The sequence below is a fragment of the Mus caroli genome, unplaced genomic scaffold (assembly GCF_978045245.1).
Source record: "Mus caroli unplaced genomic scaffold, Mus_caroli_1 scaffold_8, whole genome shotgun sequence".
In the NCBI taxonomy this organism is placed as follows: domain Eukaryota; kingdom Metazoa; phylum Chordata; class Mammalia; order Rodentia; family Muridae; genus Mus; species Mus caroli.
In genome coordinates this window covers 102,717,716-102,739,070 of record NW_028227263.1, presented here as the reverse complement: position 1 = coordinate 102,739,070, position 21,355 = coordinate 102,717,716, and the positions used below count along the sequence as shown (strand labels likewise).

General features: G+C 57.0%; 2 protein-coding genes across 5 annotated transcripts; both read right to left on the bottom strand.

Annotated features, from left to right (window-relative positions):
• Window positions 1-347: 347 nt before the first annotated feature.
• Pold1 (DNA polymerase delta 1, catalytic subunit) lies at window positions 348-16,022 on the bottom strand. The gene is made up of 27 exons (XM_021167331.3): window positions 15,892-16,022; window positions 10,773-10,968; window positions 10,306-10,419; window positions 9,640-9,786; window positions 9,435-9,560; window positions 9,173-9,341; window positions 9,009-9,090; window positions 8,794-8,923; window positions 8,366-8,532; window positions 8,046-8,150; window positions 6,880-7,020; window positions 6,655-6,765; window positions 6,374-6,565; window positions 6,205-6,293; window positions 5,927-6,043; window positions 5,594-5,707; window positions 5,189-5,336; window positions 3,501-3,596; window positions 3,237-3,374; window positions 2,572-2,747; window positions 2,143-2,295; window positions 1,964-2,066; window positions 1,464-1,596; window positions 1,264-1,377; window positions 953-1,005; window positions 784-881; window positions 348-474 (listed from the first exon to the last, which is right to left on the bottom strand). Exons 2-27 carry the CDS (start codon window positions 10,966-10,968, stop codon window positions 369-371), a joined length of 3,318 nt encoding a protein of 1,105 aa, XP_021022990.1. The 5' UTR covers window positions 15,892-16,022; the 3' UTR covers window positions 348-368.
• A 699-nt stretch (window positions 16,023-16,721) lies between these two features.
• Window positions 16,722-21,087, bottom strand: Nr1h2 (nuclear receptor subfamily 1 group H member 2). Of its 4 annotated transcripts, none has more exons than XM_021167954.3 (10): window positions 20,931-21,087; window positions 20,702-20,830; window positions 19,801-19,861; window positions 19,611-19,724; window positions 19,059-19,340; window positions 18,704-18,963; window positions 18,423-18,602; window positions 17,858-17,957; window positions 17,403-17,611; window positions 16,722-17,238 (listed from the first exon to the last, which is right to left on the bottom strand). In XM_021167954.3, exons 3-10 carry the CDS (start codon window positions 19,838-19,840, stop codon window positions 17,092-17,094), a joined length of 1,332 nt encoding a protein of 443 aa, XP_021023613.1. In that variant the 5' UTR covers window positions 19,841-19,861; window positions 20,702-20,830; window positions 20,931-21,087; the 3' UTR covers window positions 16,722-17,091. The 4 variants fall into 4 exon arrangements, with proteins under 4 accessions (XP_021023613.1, XP_021023612.1, XP_021023611.1 ...); XM_021167953.3 differs by having other exon boundaries at window positions 19,801-19,858; XM_021167952.3 differs by having other exon boundaries at window positions 19,059-19,349; window positions 20,931-21,086.
• Between the last annotated feature and the right edge of the window lie 268 nt (window positions 21,088-21,355).

The following is a 21,355-nucleotide window of genomic DNA, read 5'->3' as shown; positions in this document are numbered from 1 at the left end:
CCCAAGAGCTGAGGGGAAGCCTGGGGAGGCAGACCACCAGGACCCTCTGGTGGGAACAACTCTCTGGCTATGGCGTGACAGGGAGGGTCCCCTGTTGCCCTGAGGTGTGCTAGGGGCTGCCCCAGGCCTGGACAGCACCTAATGCCAGCTGGGTGGCCACCAGTCCCCTGGGGAGGGAGGGGCAAAACAGAGTAGTAGGGTCTCATGCTGGGTTTCAGAGATGTCAGTCCTGTGTGGACACAGGCAGGCGCACTGGGGCCCCAGAGGGTTGTACAGAGTCTACACCATGAAACCCAACCTGTTCCCAAAGACCACAACACACAGCCAGTAGCAAAAAGTCTGATCTTTATTCCCTGTCCCTTGTCAGGTCACCAGGCCTCAGGGCCGGGAGGTCCAAAGCGCTGCAGCAGCCGTTCCTGGTCTTCCAGGTCCTTGCGCACCTTCTTGCGCATGTAGAAGATGGGACAGTCACGGCTGTGGAGGATGGTGGTCAGGGGCTGTTCCCAGGACTTTGACCCCTTCCTGCTGCCCACCCAGGGGAGGGGGGCTGTTTGCTTAGCGGGCACAGGGAAGCCGATAACAGCAGTACCCCTAGAGGTAGCCAGCCGTATATCAGCTGTCACCTGGCGTGGGAACCCGCCCCGCCCGCCTGTTCCCTGGGGAAAGCCCGGCCCCACCCTGGGGGAGGCTAGGCAGAGACCAAGCCCAGGCAGACCCTGCCCATTCTGCAGTGAGGTCCCACAGCTGGGTCAGGAGTCTGATAGCAGAAGGGGGAGGGCACACCTGGTACAGATGACATCCTCATGCAAGCTGCCCTGGCAGCGCTGGCACTGTGTCCAGAGGCGAGAGAACCGCTCTTCCAAGGCATTCAGGTGTGACACCTGGGGACACAGTGGCTTGAGCAGGGCTGTTCGGATCAGGCGTGCTCCAGTTCCCTCCCTGCCTCACTCACCTCCTTCTGATAGAGCTCCGACTCCCGTGGCTGACAGAACTTACACACAGCTCCTGGGGGTGGGGTGGGTGAGCACAGAGGTATTGGGACCAAGCCAGGTTCTAGTCTCCATCCCTGCATCTCTTCTCCACCCGCTGCCCATCCCGGCTTCTGAAAGTCCCCAGAGGCAAGAGAACAAGGGCCCAAGTGTGTGGGGAAAACTCCCCTGGGGAACCCCGGGGCGGGCGAGGACCCTCCGCTGGAGTGCAGGCAGAATGGAGTCCTGTGGCAGGGCCTGATCAGTGGGTGTAAGGGCTGTAACTCGGTCTCACCTTGATGGTCGATTACGGAGCGGCAGCCAATGCAACAGTTGCGGCGCTTGGTGAAGGCCAGGAGGCCGCCCACCTTGCTGGTGAGCACAGTTTTGCATCGTGTGTGGTCACCGCCTACAGGAGGGAAGCCGAATGGCCTTGTCCCTGCCTCTGCCTCTGCCCCTTCCCCGCTCACACTCCCTCCTGGGCGGCCCACTTACGCAGCAGCACAGACTCTGCACGGCCCTCACCCAGGATGGGCTCAAAGATGCGCAAGAGCGGCTTGGCCAGCTGCTGCTCCAGGTAGTACTGAGTGTCGATGGGCAGGCTGTGTTCCAGCACAAACAGGGGGTCCTGTGGGCAGGCCAGGGTCACCAATGGCTGCAGAGGGGCATGGGCTAGGGGCTGGAGAGCTACACACCGTATCTGCAGGCTCTGATAAAGGGGTGGGCCTGGAACTGTGACTCGGGTCTGGGTGGGGACCCTCAGATCGCCAAGAGTTAGTTTCCCCATGGGAGAAGGGCCATGGAAAGGGTGCAGGGGTCAGAAGCATCCAGGCTTGGAGATGACAAAGACAAATAGAGCTGGCACCCCGGGTGGGGAGGGCGCAGCAGCCAACTCTGCCCAGGGAGGCACTACACTAAGTATGGCCCAGGGGCAAGGCCACCCCAGGAAAGCGGAAGTGAGATTCTGGGAGGGGCCCAGCCCAGGTGGGCCTGACCTCCGACTTCATGTAGGCGGCCACACCCTTAGCGGCACCAATGATCACATAGGGGACTCGGTCACCCAGGCTGGGCGCACTGCCGGGGTCGCGCTTCCTCATCCTGCGGATAAGGGGGTTGGATGAGGTTTGGGGAGGGTGGAGTGGAGCCAGCTGCAGGAAGCTGTGTGGCTGCCCACCTCTCAGCCAGCTCCACATGAGCTTGCTTGCCAGCATAGTCTGCTGCTGCGCGGGTCAACTCTTTGGTGATGACCAGCTGGGAGATGTCTATGCGGTTGCACAGCAGGTCCGAGATGACGTCCTTGGCATGGGCTACTGCCCCATCAGGGTCTCTGAGAGAGAGAGAGAGGATGTCCACAGGCACTACGGGATGGGGATGCAAATTTTACCAGCTAGGATCTAGGCATCTTGCACTTTGGGCTGACACTGGGGTTGGGGTTAAGTGCAGAGGCAGGAAAGGCCACAGGCAGTCACAGCTGCTAGCCTGATTTACCACCACCCCACCCCGAGCCACCTGGGTTCTCAAGGTAGAGTATGAGGGTGAGAGGCCCCTGGGTCTGTGGGAGGCTGACTTCTTGGCTAGGTGGGACACACACACACACACACACCGGTCCACGAGGATCCGGCGCAGGGAGGATGTAACAAGGTTGGCCACCAGGGGACAGTTGTCCCTGCGCACAGCCTCCAGGCCCTTGCAGTCCATTTTGTCATGGGCATCAGAGCGGGAGGAGAAGAGCAGGCCAGCATAGCGCTTCTTGCTGATCAGTAGGTATGGAAAGTAAACCTGGAAAGGATCCATGGGCGGTGAGCCTGTGCACATTCCTCCACCCTGAATCCTGAGACCCATTAGAAACACAACAGGCAAGGAATGAATCCTAAGAAGGCCCAACACTCTCCAGCACCCCAGAAACCCACTTGACATAATGCCAAGGCCTAAAGCTGGCCCCAAAATTATGAAATCCAGACAGGTGACACTGTAAAGTCTTGCAGCCATGGGAGGAGACAGGACCCAGTGAGCCCTGAGCTGAGATAACCCTGGATGAGAAGCCAGGGGTGTCAGGTTTGAGCGTCTGGCGAGAACTGGAGCCACGTACATGCAGACAGATCCAAAATGTATCACTGGTTTGCACAACAGGGGCCTCAGCTACAACCCAGAACACTGCAAGACTCCCAGCCTGGGGACCCCCACACTACTGTACTGTCATAGGAGACCATCACTAATTGATAAGACCCCTAATGTCTCCACTGAGCTGAGTACAGAGGATGCACACACCTTCTCGAACTCCAGCCGGATGGGTGATGGGAAGTGACTGGATACCCAGTTTGCAGCCTCCCGCCCCAGAGACATTGCTTCAGCCACAGAGGAGACGCCAAACCGGCACATCACAGAGTCAGTGTCACCGTAGACTACCTGCCAGGGTACATGTGTGAGGGATGCCTCTTCTCAACCCAGGAGCTGCCATGGTAGGAAGCCTGGGAACCCTGGAGAGCGGGCAGGTGTGACCACAGGGGCCCTGGAGAGTGGGCAGGCCCTGACCTTGGCATTGGCATTGTAGCCATTTTCCACGGTGTACTTGGACTCCACAAGCTGCTTGGTTTTCTCAATCATCTGGCGCCCGAACCCAGTGACACTCTGTTAGGGGCAAAACCAGGGAGAATGAGGACACAGAAGCTGGGTCCACTGGGTCGGGGAGGACACACTCCTGCTACTTTCAAGCATCAGCCCATCAGACAGGACTGCAGCCCCAAAGTGTACATTCTCAGAGGACAAAGAGCCACGCCCCACCCCCACCCCAGGAATGCAGCCAGGGTCTCATACAGAGCAAGCAGAGGCTCTGTCACTGGGCCACACCCAGCCCCTCACTGGAAGCTTGTAAGAAACGGCTGTGCCATTGAGCTAGATCAGATCCCCAGTCTTCTTACAGGCCTCTCGCCCCGGCCGCACAGCTTCACAAACGGGTGGAAGTGCAGGCTGACATCACTACACCCTGATGTCTGTGCCATTTTACAGGTGGGGATGAGGCTGGCTGGGTACTGGGGCGTGACAAGCAGAATGCTCTCTGCCTGCCTGGGTTTCATGAGGTCATGGGACAGCTGAGGAAGCCACATCTGACTTGTCTTGTGTGCATCTGCTCTGCGTTCCTTTTTCCAAATTTTATTCTGGGATGACTCTGTAGCTTGTTATCTCAGCATAAGACACGACAGACAGGGTTGTCAGTGGCTCCTTTGGCCTAAGGTCCCAACACCCACCCCATCTCTGTGGGCTGCTAGGAGTGAGGATGGCAGGCAGGCAGGCAGGCGGGAGGTGACTGCAGCAGAGGCGTCTGGCTAGGGGCCCAGCTCCTGGGAGACACATGAGTGCCTGGGCATCCTTCCAGGCAATCGGCTTCCCTGAGCCCTTGAGTCACACCAGAGATCTCTGCTCAGGAGGTGAGGTAACAGGGACTCTGGGATTCTGGGAGCCGGAGCTGAGGTAGCAGCAGCTTCTTCTGTTAGGCGCTCAGCCTCTAAACCCTGTAACCCATCCTGTGAAAACCCTGCCACCTTGTTAGGGACATTCCCTAGCTAAATGTCCCTGACATGTTACTCCTCGCTGCGGAGACAGCCAAGTACCAGGTCTGTGACCAGACAGGGTAGCAGCACCCCAGGCTCCCTTACAATAGGATCAGCCCCAGATCACGCACGGCTGCACCTTAGGCCTCACATTCTCTCACTGCTAATCTGTTTCTGTCTGAGCCCAGAGCTGCCAATTTGGTGAGGGAGGTGGGGGCAGTTCTTTCCTATTCCTGTTTCAGCTGGTACTGGCCAAGGTCCTCACTAGGGTCCTCACACTTGGGACAGAGGCCAACATCAAGTGAGCCACTGGATCCAGTCTGGCCATGCCCCCCACCCCCACCCCCCACAGGGACGTGGGAGAGGTGAGCAGAGGGGCAGCTGCTAGGGTAAGGGTGACCCAGTGACCCAGCATCCAGAACACATCCCTCACTGGCAGAGCCCTGTAAGCTACTGTACCATAACCATTACCTGACCAGGGTCCCTGTCCTACTAGACTGTGAGCAACAAGCACCAAGGACAGGTACTCGGGTCTCTCATGACTGTACACAGGGTCCAGAGCATGATCTGACATCTGTGGCTGCTGCCATACTGGCATACCCCCTGACTAAACCGACCGCTCAGTGCAGGCAGTCAGTCATCCAGCTGCTCATCGGGGTCCTGAGGGCTTACCTGGGAGATCTCCAAACATGGCAGCTTGCCCACCTGGGCACCAGTGAAGCCATACACGGAGTTGGCACTCACTTTTAGTGCCAGTTGCCGGCCATCCAAGACCTGTCGCCGCAGGGGGTCTGTCTCCTGAGCCAGCTCAGCCTTGGCCCTAGGTGGAGGCAGGATGAAGGTTATTCAAGGGGCCCGTGGGTCTCCAGGAGGCACCCAGGCCTGACTGGAAAGCGGTGCCAAATATAGCTGGATGTGCTGTGCACTGCTCAGAACGCAGGCCCACCAGGCACAGGGTAACGCCTGGAAAGGCTCCTCATCTAAAGGAGCCACAGCTGCAGAATACCAGGGCTAAGTCAGCACGGGGGAGCTGAGCACGAAGGCGGGGGGGGGGGGGGGGCAGAGCCCACAGCCCACCTCTTCCGGGCACTCAGCAGATTCTCCAGGATCTGGGGCAGGAGGCCCTTCCGTACAGATGACTTCACAAACTCATCCCCAGTGGGTGTCTTGATGAACTCGTCTGGTTTAAGGCTGGGGAAGGAGACACAGGAGGCTGGGCTTCTGAACTACCCAGCTCCCCAGTAGCCTGCCTTTCCCCAAGCCTCCCCCAGGACCTGCTCCAGCCTCCCCATCAGCCGCATCCACAGCCCATCGAATCCCTGACTCCCATTTCCCTGGACCTGATCTATCAAGCCCTGAAACCAGGGCTCAGGGAGGTTTCGGGGGGCACCCTGGATAAAGGCAGCATACCCCAATTTCTGGGCAGCCCCGGGTCGGAGCAGCGTGGTGTAGCACAGATTATGGGCCATCATGATGGATGGGTACAGGGAGGAGAAGTCCAGGGTGGCAATGGGGACGTCATAGTACCTGAGGGAGAATGGGGGAGTCAGCCCCACCAAGGCCCCCACCCCAGGGCCTTTCCTTTTTAACATTCTTACATACAGGGTCTCAAGTCGTCCAGGCTGCCCTTGAACTCCTCCCCAGTGCTGGGATGACAAGTGCCTCACTGTGCCCAGCACAGTCCTTACCCTTTGAGGGGCTCAATGACTGTGGCTCCCGTGTAGTCCTCACCGCCCTCGGTCTTCACCACAGGCATCAGCAGCCCCTGGCGCATGGCCTGGAGAAAGGGCCGAGTGAGTATCCAGGTACCTGGTAGGGTGTGCACACGTGTGTGGCCAACCAGGTGCAGTCCCTCACCTGGCGCAGCAGCTGAGACACGACCTTGACCTGCTGGCCCCGGGTGAGCAGGTACCCAAGGGGTACACCCGTGACACGCGCCATCTCCACATTGTTCACCAGCACCATAAGGCGCTCGAGTAGTCGGAGCGGCAGAAAGGCGTCCTTCAGGCAGTACACGGCCAGGCGGCGGCGCGTCTGTTCGTTCCCATTCTGGGGATGGGCATGTGGGGTCAGGGGCTCAGTCAGTCAGGGGCTCAGCCAGGGGGAAGGCGGGGAGGGGCTTGGTGGAGTGGCGGCACCTGCAGGTCGGTGATGATGCTGTGCTGAACGTCCTCCTTCTGCTCGCCCAGGAAGTGGAAACTCACAGCGTTGAGCGTGTAGGAGCGGAGCTTGTGTTCCCGAAGCAGCACCTGCGCAGGGTGGGGCGGGGCGGGGCAGGGCCTCAGAGGCGTGGGGAAGGAGCCGTTTAAGGCAGAGTGTTGGGGGCTGGCTGGCTGGCGAGGGTGAGTGGGGTTCCTACATACCTGCAGCATATCCATCTGAACGCGACCCACCATGCTGATCACCTTACTGTCCCGCCGGCCGACCTGCCTTGATTGGAAGGAGGAGTCACGGATGTTGGAGCGGAGACCAGTCACGCGGCCCAGGAAAGGGAAGCGGTCCACCTGAGGAGGAACATGGGGAGAGCCTTGCTGTGGTGCAGACCCGTCAGCTCAACTCTGAACCTGGCCTTAGGCCCTCAGAACAGGGACAGAGACCAGCCATGGCACTCCTGGGTCTGGAGAGGATGAGCTGCAGGCAGAGACTGCTTGGGTGGTACTGATCAGGGACAGAGTTGAGAGCTATAGATCTGGGGAGACTGAGAGACTGGGGGCCTGATGGGCTATAGGTAGAGACATGGACTATTGGGGGGAGGGGGCAGAGAGAAGACAACAGGGGTGGCGCTGGGGTACAGTCTGGCAGAGAGAGGGAGTCTTAAGGGAGAGGGGCTGAGGGTGAGGTGCCCAGGACGCGACGGTAGGGTCTCCCTGCAGCTGGGCAGTAAAGTCGGCTCTGCCTACTCATCACCAAATGGGCTACAGATGCAGAAAGCAGAAAAGTGATAGTGTATCCTATTCGGGCTGATTCCCCTCTGTGCATCGCCTAGGACCCCTCTTGTAACAGAGCTTGCCCTAGAAAAAGGACCGAGGGAGACCTGACTGAGGCACAGAAGAAAGGCCCAAGCAGATGCAGCCCAGGAAGGCCATTAGAACCAGGCCCAAGAGGGCCTGCCTGCCCTCAGGCTCACTGACACCAGCATCCTAGAACACCCAGAGGGTCACCTCTGCAGCCTCCTGCACCGGGTGAGTGTGCAGCTGGCTACAGTGGCTAGTGTGAAAAGGCTCACTGCTCCTTTCCACAGCACCCAGCCTTTGCCGCGCTCCAAAGCGTGCACCCCTTTCCTCTTCCATGCCCCCATTTCCCCTTCCCCCCTGTCAGTGAACTCTAAAGAAGGCCTGGCTATGGAGGCAGCGACAGTGATGCAGTGACGGTGTGGAGGGCTGGACTCTCAAGGCGCCTGCCTCCTGTCAACAGCGACGAACTTCTGGCTCCAGCTAAAGTGAGGTAACGTACACCTGGACTCCAGAGCAGCCGCTGGCCTGGGGCAAGGATGGCCTCAAGGGATGGGAAAAGATCCAGCTTCCCTCACCTTTAGGGCCTGTGCCCGAGAGATGAGGTATGGGAGGTCAAAGTTCTGAATGTTGTAGCCGGTGATCACGTCAGGGTCCATGGCAAGGATGAAGTCGGCCCAGGCCTGTGGAGGGGACGGACACAAAGGCCAACCAGGCTGTCTTTACCTCAGCTACCTTCTCTTCAGAATATCCAAGACAACCTCCGCACTTGCAAAAACACTGTGGAACTCAGGAAAACACACAGCCCCAACCCAGAGGACCCAGTGTCACCCTAGAGAAGGCTCACTGGCATGGCTGGGGACACAGGGCAGGTGGCACCTGAGGAAGGAGGACCCACCTGGAGCAGGTCTTCTTCCCGCTCATAGCTCTGCACTTTGGCGCCCAGGATGGGGGCACAGGGCCGCAGCGTGAGTGCCAGACGCAAGAATGGCTCCGGCTCCCCCCAGCGCAGGCCCAGAGAACAGATCTGGATCACGGGGTCACGCTCAGGCTCAGGGAAGATGCCTGCAGAGAGGAAGACACGGGGACCTCACTCCTGCTCGTCCCCTGTCCCGGTCCATCCACGGTCCCCACACCTGCTCACCCATGGCCTCTCAGCTCTAGCCCCTGTTCCAGCCACATGGGTGGGACAGCCCCAGGCCCTGATGCCTTTGTGCTCAGGGTTCTCTCTGTAGGGAGCACTCCTTCCACCCACTCACCCCTCCACAGGGGCCTGGCACATCACCAATGCCCAGACAGAGAGGAGCCCAGGCTCCCGGGACAAACCTTTTCGGCCAGCACACTCGATGTCGAAGCTAAGCACACGCAGGGGTGCAATGCGCTGCCACTGCCCTTCCGGTGGGTGACTGATCACATCCGACCACAGCACGTCCACCTCCAGCTGACACAGGGTGGCCTGGGGAAAGGTAGCGGGTTGCACAAGGTAGGAGCAACATCGGCACCGGGTCCTGGCTCCCCTCCCCGCCCCGGGGTACTCTTACCTTCTTCTCTGCCCTCCGAACGTACTTTCCAGCTGGCAGCTCCAACCAGTTGCATCCCACAATGTCAGCATCCACCATAAACCTGGAAGAGTGGCGTGTCAGCTGGCAAGGGCCGCCTGAGGGGACTGGGGCAGGAGTAGGGCAAAGGGGAGACAGGCCAGCACCGGATCTCAAAGTCCACGTTGGCTTCGTAGGGTGCGAAGCTCGGGGTGCCCAGGCCTGGCACTCGGACACCCTGTTCCAGGAGGCGGCGGGCTGGTGCCATAAGGCGGGGTAGTGCCAGGGTGATGCGGAGAAATGGAGAAGGGCCGTGACCGTGGTACCCAAACATGCCTGAGGAGAAAGGAGGTTGGCACACACCTACCAGGGCTCCCTACCCCCCCCAACCCCCTCCAACCCCGCCCCCCCCCCCAAGGCCACACTCACTCTCACGGGAGCATAGCTCTATAGCCAGCACTGCCGGCCCTGAGAGCTCCTTCCCACCACGCTGGTCCCGGCTGATGGCTGCATTCAGCTCCTGCTGCAGCTCACTCAGGTGCTCGGCCCCAAAACCTGGTGTGGGAGGCCGGTCAGAAGAGCAAAGGAAGCTCTGGAGTCCAGGAACAAGGCCCTCGGGTCAGGGAACACTCACCGGGAGGCGCGGGGGTGTAGAAGTAGGGGGCAAAGCCCTGTATGTGGCAGCAGACGGAGAAGCCTTCATCGGTGACCCCAAAGGCCCTCAGTATGGGCACTGAGTTCCGGGATGGCGGGGGCCCTTCTGGCAGGGGTGGTGCTGAGCCTAGGGGAGGGGTCCGAGAACACCCCTCAGGACCCGAGGCCCCACTGAAGGATGTCAGTGATGCCTCGGGGCCTCGCCCTTCACAGTCCTTCCTGATGCCCTTCTCCACCCAGAGGCAGAGCCAGCATTACAGTGAAATCCAGTTTTTCCCTTGGGGCATTGGGAATAAAACAGTGGCTGTATAGAGCCACATCCCAGTGGTCACTGAGGGATTTCAGGCAGGAGCTCTCCCACTGAGCTGTGTCTACCCCAACTCCCCTAGTGGGATCTTCTAATAACATTTATTTGCTGATGAGTGCGGAGGTCAAAAGACACCTTTGAGAGTTGGTTCTCTCCTTTCACCTTTGTGTGGGTTCCCAGGGTTGGAACCAGGCTTGGTATCACGTGCCTTTACCTGCTAAGGCCAGTTTACAGTCCTCTGAGCCTGGCTCCCACACTGAGAGGAATGAGGTGAACCACATCCCACCTGCGTGCTCTGCTCTGCGGGTGCGGGTGCACCTGCCTCCCCTGCCAACTCACCCACATAGTGGTCAATCTCCAGCTGCTGGAAGATGAGGGGCTCCGTGCTGGGGTCCAGGGCACGTAGGGTGGGCCGCCGCCACCGAGGGTCAATGTCTGCAGTGGAAAACTGCCCTGGATTGAAATGAGAGGCTCCATGAGATGAGAGGTCTTCCACAGGAGCAACTCCCGCTTGATCACAGAGGGAAGCTGGGTGGTGGTGGTGGTCTCGGTTAGGTGGTAGGAAAGCCAGGGTCATGGGCTAAAGCTGAGAAACCAGGAAGTGCAGCCTCGCTCGACACTGCAGACAATGAGCTGGGAGAATTACTCAAGTCTAAGGGTTTGAAACCAACTGGCAACAGCAAGAACACCCCTGAAACACAAGCTGTCAGCCAGGAGGGACCCCCACTGACACAGGGTCAAAGGAAACCCTTGGTAGATGGGAGCCATCTCTGTATGGGTGGGATGGGTTGGGAGGTGGGGCCTACCACCCACGGTGCCCTCTGGGGGCAGCTGCAGCTCCTCCTCTGCCTCCTGCAGCCGGTTCTCAGCCTCTATTTCCTCCAGCAGTGCCAGGTTCTCCTCAAACTGCGACGGCGAAGGCTCGTCCTCATCCCAGAGGTGCCCTCGAGCCCGCTTTGGGGGCACCCCAGAGCCTGGTCCTTGTCGCCGCTTACAATCCATCTGTGGGCAAGGTGGTGCTCAGGAAGATCTAAGTGGGACCTCATTCCCAGTTCTCTCCCTCTGACCTGGATTTGGCCACATAGCCCAGGGATCGACCTGTTTCTGCGTCCTCAGTGCTGGACATAATGCTACTCCCATAGGTCTCTTGCCTGTGTGCTGGGAACTGAACTCAAGTCTTCATGCCTGCACAGCAGACACTACCCACTCAGTCGCCTCCCCAACCCCTGTATTCATAAACTGACAGCTGACTAGGTGACGGGAGACACAAGAGGAAGGAAGTGGGTCTCTAGAAACTTGCCTTTGATGGATGGCTAGGCCCCAGCCTCCCCAGCCCCTCAGAACTAGCTGAACCCAGTGACACAAACCGAAGCTCTGAGCCAAACCAGACCTGGCTGTTTCTCTCAGGTCTCTGAGGAGACGAGGAGCCTCCAAGGTCTGAGAGAAACCTTTTCTCAAAAACCAAGGCAGGCAGTGCCTGAGGCGTGATATCCAGGCTCTACTTCTGGCATCCACACACACCCATGGATGAGCACAAATCCAACAATGGAGTTACTTGCGTGGCTGCTTGTCTCCCCACAGTGTCACCAGCTGGGGACCACTATCACCAGGAAGCAAGTAGACCTGGATGCTTAAAACACTCAGGATCGGGCTGGGGAGATGGCTCAGCAGGCAAGAGCACTGACTGCTCTTCCAAAGGTCCTGAGTTCAAATCCCACCAACACATGGTGGCTCAGAAGTCAGCCAGTGTACTTATGTATAATAAATGAATCTTTGGGCCGGAGCGAGCAGGGACTGAGCAAGCGGGCCCTGACCAGAGTGAGCAGAGGTCCTAAAAATTCAATTCCCAACAACCACATAAAGGCCCACAACCATCTTTACAGCTATAGTGTGCTCACATTTGTCTACCAAGCTGCTCACACTGTGGACCACAACCCCAAGTGGACCCAGGACCGCCATGAGAAGCTCGGCAACAGCTGACACCCCAAAGCCAACTTAGAACACAAAGGTAATGAACCCAGGGTTTCTGGCAGTGGCCACCATCTTATGTACTGAGTCAATGTCTTTACTGTAGCCTCTGCTCTTATAGAAATATAATGGACCAATTACCAGAAACAGAGACAGACCGTGTTTTCCTGCTGCCCCTCAGCACGCTCTGGTTTGTAGTACGTTAGAATGTTATAAAAGATGACTGTTAGCAGGGCAGCCATCCACATTGCTGTGAACAGTCCCTCATACCTGCTCTATAAGCAGCCTTACTAAACTCACTGGCTTAAAAGGGAGGGGGGGGGGCTGTGCTGAGTTTGGGTAGTGGTGCACACCTGGAGGCCAGTCGGATCTAGAGTGAGTTCCAGGACAGCCGAGTTTAGAGAAACCTGTCTCGGGGGGTGGGGGTAAGGGGTGTTTGTGTGCTTAGAGGTAACCATGGTCCAGCACCTGCTACACCATGCTGGTGTTCCTACAATACAGCACATAATAAAATGAGGTTGGACCGAATCCCTAGTGATGAGCTTGTATACCTGTGCTCCAAGGAAATTGGGAAAGCATCCGAACTGGCATGTGGTGTGCACCCAGGCCAACTTCACAGCGTTTGTGTAAGGCCTGAAGTTCTTATGAGACTGAATAAAACAAAACACACAACAGCAGAGCCTGCAAGGGTCCCATGTGTGCTGTGTCTGTGACAGGGTCAGCATGCTTTCCTTATGGAGGGACAGTCACCGACATTGTGTCGGAGGCACATGCGCAGTCAGAAAAAAGAACCTAAGACTTTTTGTTGCTGTTGTTGTTTGAGACTGGGTTTCTTTGTGTAACCCCAGCTGTCCTGGAACTCAAGAGATCTGTCTGCCTCTGCCTCCCAAGTGCTGGGATTAAAGGCGTGCGCCACCACTGCCCGGCTTATATACTTTTTTAAGTAATTAAAAGTAAGATCTTGGGCTGGTGAGATGGCTCAGTGGGTAAGAGCACCTGACTGCTCTTCCGAAGGTCCAGAGTTCAAATTCCAGCAACCACATGGTGGCTCACAACCATCCGCAACGAGATCTGGCGCCCTCTTCTGGAGTGTCTGAAGACAGCTACAGTGTACTTACATATAATAAATAAATAAATAAATAAATAAATCTTTAAAAAAAAAAAAAAAAGTAAGATCTTGGAAAGAAAACACAAGGCCCCCTTTGTTCCCAGCACCAGCAAATAACTGTAAGGCCAGCACCATGGCTCTGCCGCCCCCTTCTGGCCTCAGGGGAAACTGCACACACGCACGCATGCACACAAGCAACTAAAAAGAAAATTCTTGGGGGCTGGTGAGGTGGCTCAGAGCACTGGCTGCTCTTGCAGAGGACCTGGGTTCGGTTCCCAGCACCAGCTCATCAGTAACTCTAATTCCAGAAGATCTGACAGCAAGGGTTACTTCAGGCACTACAAGCGCATTGTGTACGTATGCACATACAGGCAAACACTCCAAAGTATAAATAAATCAATCTTAAAAAGCTCTTGGGCCACAAGACTGCTAGCTTCTATAGAGTGATGAGACTGTTGGTATCTGAGGATGTATGGAGGAATGTTCTGGATGGAGTTTGCCTCCCACACACTTGTGCAGTTAACTAAATATAAATCACACCTCAGTCAAAAAACACAGGTGTTAAAAGCTGCAAGCAATTCCATATGCAAGGGTTGACCCTAACAGGTCAGGGCACATGAAGAACCTGATTTTACAAGGTTATTTCCGGTACCATTGTTTAAAATCTCTAAGGACTGGAAACCACCTAAATGTCCTCCCCAGGGGGACAAGTTTCAAGAGTCCCTTAGTACCATTCAATGGAGTACTATGCAGCTGTATAAAGAAATGAGGAAGCCATACGATAATGTGAAAGGTCTCAAAGAGGCTTTGTCTCTAGTAGGTAAATCAAGGTGTGGAATGGCCTGCTTCTACTTTTGTTTTATATTTTAAAAAAGACAAAGACATCTAAAGAAAGGATTATCCTGCAGCTAGTTACCTGGGAAACTAGATGGGAGTATCGTGAGTTCAAGCTTAGCCCCACACTGCATTGCAAGATCAGATTTTAAAAAGCTGGGGGTAAGGCTCTGGGTTTAGAGTAGGGACTGCAGCTACCCTGTCAGTCTCCTAAGTATAGGAGAAGCCAGTCAAGGAAAGGCAGGCAGGTATGGCTATGGACCAACTGCATGCTAGGAACGACCTGCACTGCCCCATGTCGAGCTGGCAGATCAGGTCCCTGTGCTGATGCAAGTGGATGCTGCTTTTAGGGGGATCCTGGGTAGGGTGCTGGTGGTGAAATATCATGCCAGTTACAACTTCCAAACAGTTCAACCGAACACACAAGTGCACACGCTGCACTAATAAAGCTGCTGGACACCACTGAGGACCACTGACATGGGGACATGGCTTTGCACTGCACAGAAAAAAAGCATCCCTCCATCACCAGGTCAGGAAGCATGCATATGCATGCACACACACACACACACACACACACACACACAGCTCCTGGAAGGAGGCAGGGGAAGCAGTGGAGCTGGCTCCCACAGACCAGAGTGGGAAGGCGGTGCAATGACAAACAGTAGCTTTGCAAGTAAGTCACTCACAACATACCTCCCAGATATAAGCCAATCTATACTGGGTCTGCCAGCACCCATAAGCCAAGATGTATGCCTCGAGGGCAAATTCAAAGCCAAGTCTGAGCTAGAAAGCCTGAGTCTCAAAAGCCAGTAGAGGTCTGGGGATTTAACTCAGCAGGGCTCAATACTGAGTCCCACCCCAGCCCCTCACTGAGGAATTCTAGGCTGTACCACTAACTACATCCTGGCCCTTTTATTCATTTTGAGACATCATCTCACCAAGCTGCCCTAGCAGGCTTAGAACATGCGATCCTCCTGCCTCCAAAGGCTGAACAATTGTTTCATGTCACCTCTCCCAGGGCTGCCAGATCCAAGGATTCCTGTACCTCTCCTGGAGGGGTGGCCCCTCAAGCATCTCCACTCCCACAAACTGCTTCTGTCACCTCAGTCTCCCCTTTTCCCGGACAGGGATGTTCCCAAGATAACTAACTATCTTGGAGGCACAACGTTCCCATTCCTCTCAGGACAGTCAGACCCAGGTGCAAGCCCCACTCGCTAGAGGGATGCTCTCTGAAGCTGCAGCATCCTGCAGGACAGCTGTCTTCACTCCCACTCCCGCTGTGGTGATGGTGGCACACTAAAACAGTAACCATTCATTTTCCCCAGGGTACCTCACACACTGCCAGCTTCACACCTGGCTCCTCTCCTGGGACCCTGCAGTGACAGTTGCTCTGGGACTGTGGGATATGTCTCAACTCCCCCACCAAACACCAGACTGGGTAAGCAGACTGTCCCATCTAGTACCAATTTGCTTGTTCTACTTAGTATATAAAGCATCACATGGGGCCCAGTGTGACAGCGGAATGGATATATGAGCTTGTTGGCCAAGCTGAACAGCCTGAGTTAGATCATAGGGAATCCACATGGCGGAAAGAGACAACGCCACAAAGTTGTCCTCAGGTCTCCACGTGCGCACCATAGCGCACGCACTAAGAAAAAAACAAACTCGGAGATCCGCTTGCCTCTGCCTCACGAGTGCGGGGGATAAAAGTGCGCCACTATTCCCGGCTCATTCCTACTTCTTGCTGTACTTTCTGATACGGTCGCCTTGCCTCTCGAACAGCGGAACAGGCACCAACGCCCTGCACCTCCGGCCCCTCCCGGCCGGCTAGCGTGCAAGCCGCTAAGCCCACACCCGGACAGTCCAGCGCACCCCGGGTCCTAAGCTCCAGGGGGTCTGTCCTTTGCACTGCCAGCCTTGCCCTCTCCTGCCCCCAGCTGCAGACATTCCGCGAGCACTCTGCTCGAGGCGTCAGCTGCGCGACCGAGCGCCCCATACTCTTCTTCCTTACTTACCGCCTCAAACAGCTTTTCCCGCCACAAGATACGCCGCCGTGACCCCTGAACCCTCTGCGCGCAGGCCCAGAGCTGCGGCGCGCCCGCTGGGTCCCGCCCCTGGCCCGCTTGGGCAGTCAAACCACGTCCCACTCTGGGAGGACCCACAACCACGCCTCTCGCAAGTGGCCCCGCCCATGACGCTAACGGCACAAGGACACGCCCCCAGCATCCTGGCTCTCGAACGGGCTTGGCCTGTGGTCCCCGAGCGCCTACTGCAGGAGCGTTAAAAGACTGCCACAGTGGGTGCTACCCTGATGCTTTGCTAAAAGCAAGCTTCTTTTCTGTTTTCCTCAGAGTCCCTACATGCCCAGGTTCCTGTATAACTTCTGTTGCCCCACAAATCACTTCCTGACTTGTTTATGACACTCATGGCCAGATGCAGTCCCCAGCTTTGAAAACCTGGCCCTAAGAAGTGTCCTTCTAGCCGGGCGTGGTGGTGCACGCCTTTAATCCCAGCACTTGGGAGGCAGAGGCAGGCGGATTTCTGAGTTCGAGGCCAGCCTGGTCTACAAAGTGAGTTCCAGGACAGCCAGGGCTACACAGAGAAACCCTGTCTTGAAAAACCAAAAAAAAAAAAAAAAAAAAAAGTGTCCTTCTGAGACCCTCCTCATAAAGAAAGTTCCTCTCCTTTTCCCACTGGCCTCCACCCACCGTAGTGTCTCAAACTATGCTGTATAAAGATAACCTGTCTTCAGCGGAGCGACCCCTACCCCCGTGGCCTGAACCTAGACCAAGAGCAGTCACCTGGGCAGAGAGATGGCCCACCCCCTCCACACTGGGCTCAGGAATGGCTTGTACTCAAACTTTATTTTTGTTTTTTTATTAAATAAAAGGGGCAGAAGAGGGGGCCTGTGGTCTCCCAACTGTGGGGGGGCCACCTGCCCTAACCTCTCTCCACTCAAGGTGCATGGTGTGGTAGGCTGAGGTGTAAGCGTGGGTGGGAGGGCAGCTGGGAAAGGTCAGAGGCTAGGACCTGTGACCCTTACCACTCCTGGAAGACTCAATGGGTGGGGTGGGGCCTTCTAGTGCCAACTGCCGCTGAGCTTGAGGCCGAGCCCGAGGGACTGGGCTGTGACAATGTCCTCCCACCCCAGGAGGAGAGGTGAAGCATCCATCTTCAAGAAGACACCACCAAGGCTGGGGCACTTGTGGCTGCCCCTACTCGTGCACATCCCAGATCTCGGACAGCAAGGGCGGCAGCTTCTTGTCCTGGAGCCGCAATGCAAAGACCTGCTCCGAGTGCACGGAGCTGAGGGTGCGCAGGCTCACCAGCTTCATGAGCATGCGTGGGAAGCGGAGCTGGTCCTGCCGGGAGAGGAGGCAAGTTGGTCCTGCTGGGGTCCTGCCCTGCAAAGCCAGCTTTGTCTGGAAAGCCAGCGCCCTGAGTGGTCAGGCCCCAGGCTCAGGGTGCCCAACATGTGCCACCCAATACTGAGACTGCTCAGTTATACAGCAGGCAGCTCCCGTACCTGTGGGCGCTTGATCCTCGTGTAGGAGAGGAGTGCCTCCACGTAGGGCTGCTGCAGGGCCTCCACACGGCTGGGCTCCTGCACATTAGGCCGATCGGCTGAGAAGATGTTGATGGCGATGAGCAAGGCATACTCTGCATCGTCCAGGCCCAGCCGCCGCATGGCCCGCGAGAACTCAAAGATGGGGTTGATGAATTCCACCTGCAAGCCTGCAAGAGCGGCCCCAGCCCAGCTTCACACCGGACCCTGGTCCCAGGGCCCTCAAAGGGGAAGGAAGGACAGCCTGTGACAGTTACTCCGGCTTCCGCCCCACACGGACCCTGTGAGTGCCTCTTACAGTCGCCTACCCTATGCATCTGGCCTCACTAAACATGATCTTTCCTTGCCAGTGCCTGCCTGGCCTGGAGGGCCAACAGGGCAGAAACCCCAGGACCAAGTCAGTGCCTTCCACAGACCTGCACGGTGGAAGTCGTCCTTGCTGTAGGTGAAGTCCTTCAGGAACGTGATGCATTCTGTCTCGTGGTTGTAGCGTCTGGCTGTCTCTAGCAACATGATCTGGAGGTGACAAGATACAGGGCTCTTCAGCTACCCCAGAGTCAAATGTGCCAAGACCAGCAGGCTGCCACCCCTCTGCCAGGTAAGACATTCTTAACTTTCCTTCCTTCAACTTTATCACCCACTGCCCCATCCAAGGACACTAAGCCCACATTTTCGTGAGGCCCAGGCTAGAGTTTTAATTCTTAGCATTCAGAACTTTGCACACAGTTAACTCTCAATACTTCATTATCCTAGATTTGGCTCCAATATCTATTCCTTTGGAGTCTTTGGGTCATTTTCCTGTTTAACAGTCCATCTGATAGCCTCTGTTATTCTCTATCTCAGCCCATCTCCCTTTTCTCCCTGGCTGGCTCCAGATACCTTGTTAGGGATGGGACCCTGCAGCTGACCACACCCCACAAGGGTCAGGACATGCCTGCACCATGTTCAGCTCTGGTCTCTGTCCTAGAGCCTAGTTATTACCTCAATGGTGGACGCCTTCAGGAGGGCGATCTGGTCCTCCCGGCCCAGCTGCAAGAACCCTGGCACCTGCTTGGCAAAGTCCACAATCTCCTGGACCGAGATGATGGCTAGCTCGGTGAAGTGGGCAAAGCGCTGCTGACGGGCATCTCGGGACTGAGGGTCTGCACCCAGGGGCCAGGGCTGGGACACAAAAGACCACGGTCACGTGGGGCCTCGCACGCCCTAGGAAACCCCTCCCTAGCCTGGGTGGGCTCTGTCCACAGGGCTGGGCAGGGCGATACCGTGACTTTGGGCTGGTCAGAGAAAGATCGTTTGTTGCACTGCAGCTGCGCGGCAACCAACTGCTGGATCATTAGCTCCTGAGCCGCGGTCAGCTGGATGCCCTCTCCTTCCCCGGAGCCCTGGCTACTCGCTTCCGAAGTGCCAGGGGAGGCCGCTGGCCGGCCTGAGCTACTGGCTGCTGGCTCAGTTGGGGGCGGTGGCTGCTGCTGTTGCTGCTTCTGAATCTTTTTCTTCCGAATCTGCTCCTCAGAGAGCACGCCTGCGGGAAAGCCGGCCTCAGAGGTGGGCCCCAGCCTCACTTAAGCCTCCCCTTGCAGGTGACCCGCTCTCCCTCTAGCCCCATCCCTCACTCACACTGCTCCCGCATGCCAGCCTCCTTGCACTTGCGCAGCCGGCAGAGCTGGCACTTGCGCCGCATGAAGGCATCCATCTGGCAGGTTCCACTGCCCCGACAGGCATAGCGCCCGGCCCCACCGTGGACCACGCTGCGCCGGAAGAAACCTTTGCAGCCTTCACAGCTGAGCACGTTGTAGTGAAAGCCCGAGGCCTTGTCTCCACACACGCGGCACAGCTCGTGGCCCAGCATCTTCGGGGCTGGCCCCTTCTTCCGCTTGCGCTCAGGCTCATCCTCTGGCTCTAAGATGACTTGGGGTGAGCAGATGCCATGAGAGATAGCGACAAAGAGAAACAGCAGCCTGGGAACGGGCCATGGGAGGTCCCGAAGCGAGGGTGAGAGGACGGGGCTGCAACGCCAAGGGAAAAATCTGCAGGTCGGCGGGCTCCGGAGGACGAGTTGGCAGTGTCAGGGGGAAAAGGAAGGGAAAGCGGACCAAAAGACAGGGGCCACCATCTCCCCGCCCTTCCTTCACAAAGCCCCACACCCCTGTTCCTGTCTCCCCGTCTCACCCACGATGTAGGCAGAGCTGGACCCTTCAGAGCCTGGAGGAGGATCAGTCTCCTGCCCCTCTTCCTTAATAGTGGGTGACGTGGCAGAGGTACTGGGCTGAGGAGAACCATTCCCTAGGAAAAGGAAGACAGGACAGTGAGCTTCTCCAACACTGTGGAAGGGGCTGGCTAGGGAAAGCCCGTCACTCACCAGGCACGGGAGTGTCCAGAGAACTTGTGGGGGAAGACATAGTGGGTCACGAAGCAGCCTGCTGAACATAGGGAAGCCAGCCAATTACAGGGCATAATAAGGGTGTCTCTCCTTCCAGTGCTCACGGACTCTTGAGACATGATCTCATACAGCTCAGGCTACCCTAACTATGTGGCTGAACAGCTTGAACCAACTCCAAAATCCTGGAACACACTACTCTAGGCTGTCCTGGGATCTTCCGCACTCTTGCCTCGGCCTCTCAAGTGCTGCCATTACAAGACTGTGCCACCACACCCCAGTGTTTTTTAACTTCTATATTGAGTCCCCACTCCCAGCCCTAGTCCCTTACAAACATCACACACTTTAACGATGCCCAACCCGGCCCACTGCCCCTCCCACCTCTCTACGAATCATGACCTCCCAAGAAACACTGAGAGAGCCCAACAACTCTATTCCTCTTTTTTGAGCACCAACTGCGCTCTTATCTCCGGTGATCCTAACTTTGCCCCGCCTCTCCCATCAGGGCGCAACCACTACCCTTCTACCATAGGCTCCTTCAAGGCTTTAACCCACCCCAATACAGACCCCAGACCCTACCAGTCCCATCAAGTCCCTGGCCCCTTCCCTTCCCACTCAGGGGCAGAAAACCAAATTCCGCCCCGCTCCTCCTAGGCTCCGCCCCTCTCACCCCCCAAAAGCCAATCATAGGTCTTCACTGTGCCACGCCCTCCATGCCTCTGCCCCTTCCAATCCCCCCAACAGTGATCTAGGCCCCGCCCCAAGAATCAAAAGCCTTCAATCACAGACTTTATCTACAGCATGCCTCCTGCCCATCTGTGTCCCGCCCCCGCCCACCAACCATAGGCTTTCCCTACGCCCCGTCCCGTAGAGTCACGCCCACCTTGTTCCAGGCCCCGCCCCTCTCCGTGCACCAGGGGGAGGCGGGGCTCATGACTGCACCGGCGATCGAGAGGGGGGCGCAGGGGGTCTCCGACTCCGTTGCCCTGGAAACGGCCGTGGGAGGCAGGAGCTGCGAGGAAAGTGAGGGAAGGATGCGCGCGCTGAGCGGGACCCCCGGCGATCCGCGTACCCGGCTCATCCCCACCCGCCTGGCCGCCCGGCGCACTTGCCTCTGTGTCCGCACTGGTGATTGCGCCTCCACAGCACTTCAGAAGTAACTTCAGAAGCCTGGGAGTAGCTCGGAGCAACAGCGCTTGCTGAGCGAAAAGCAAAAGTAACTTCGCCACTTCTTCCGGCAACCCCGCTGCGCGTCACTTCCGGAAGTAGGCGGACCGGGAAAGGTGACAGATTTCCGGTCTGCCTGGGCGCCACCGACTGTGAGGCCTCGGCCGGAAGTGGCACACCGGAAGTTTATTTCTTCTGGTAGTTCCCCTCTGGGACTCAGAAAAAAGTTACGGAAAGTTTTTTTGTTTCTTTTCACAGGTGGCTAACGAAGCAGGTTTTAACCTTTTTGAGTAGTTTAAAGTTCTCTACATTTGTAGCAGTGTTGCATGGCTGCTTTTTTAAAAAAAATTTGTCTTGATTTTGAGACAGG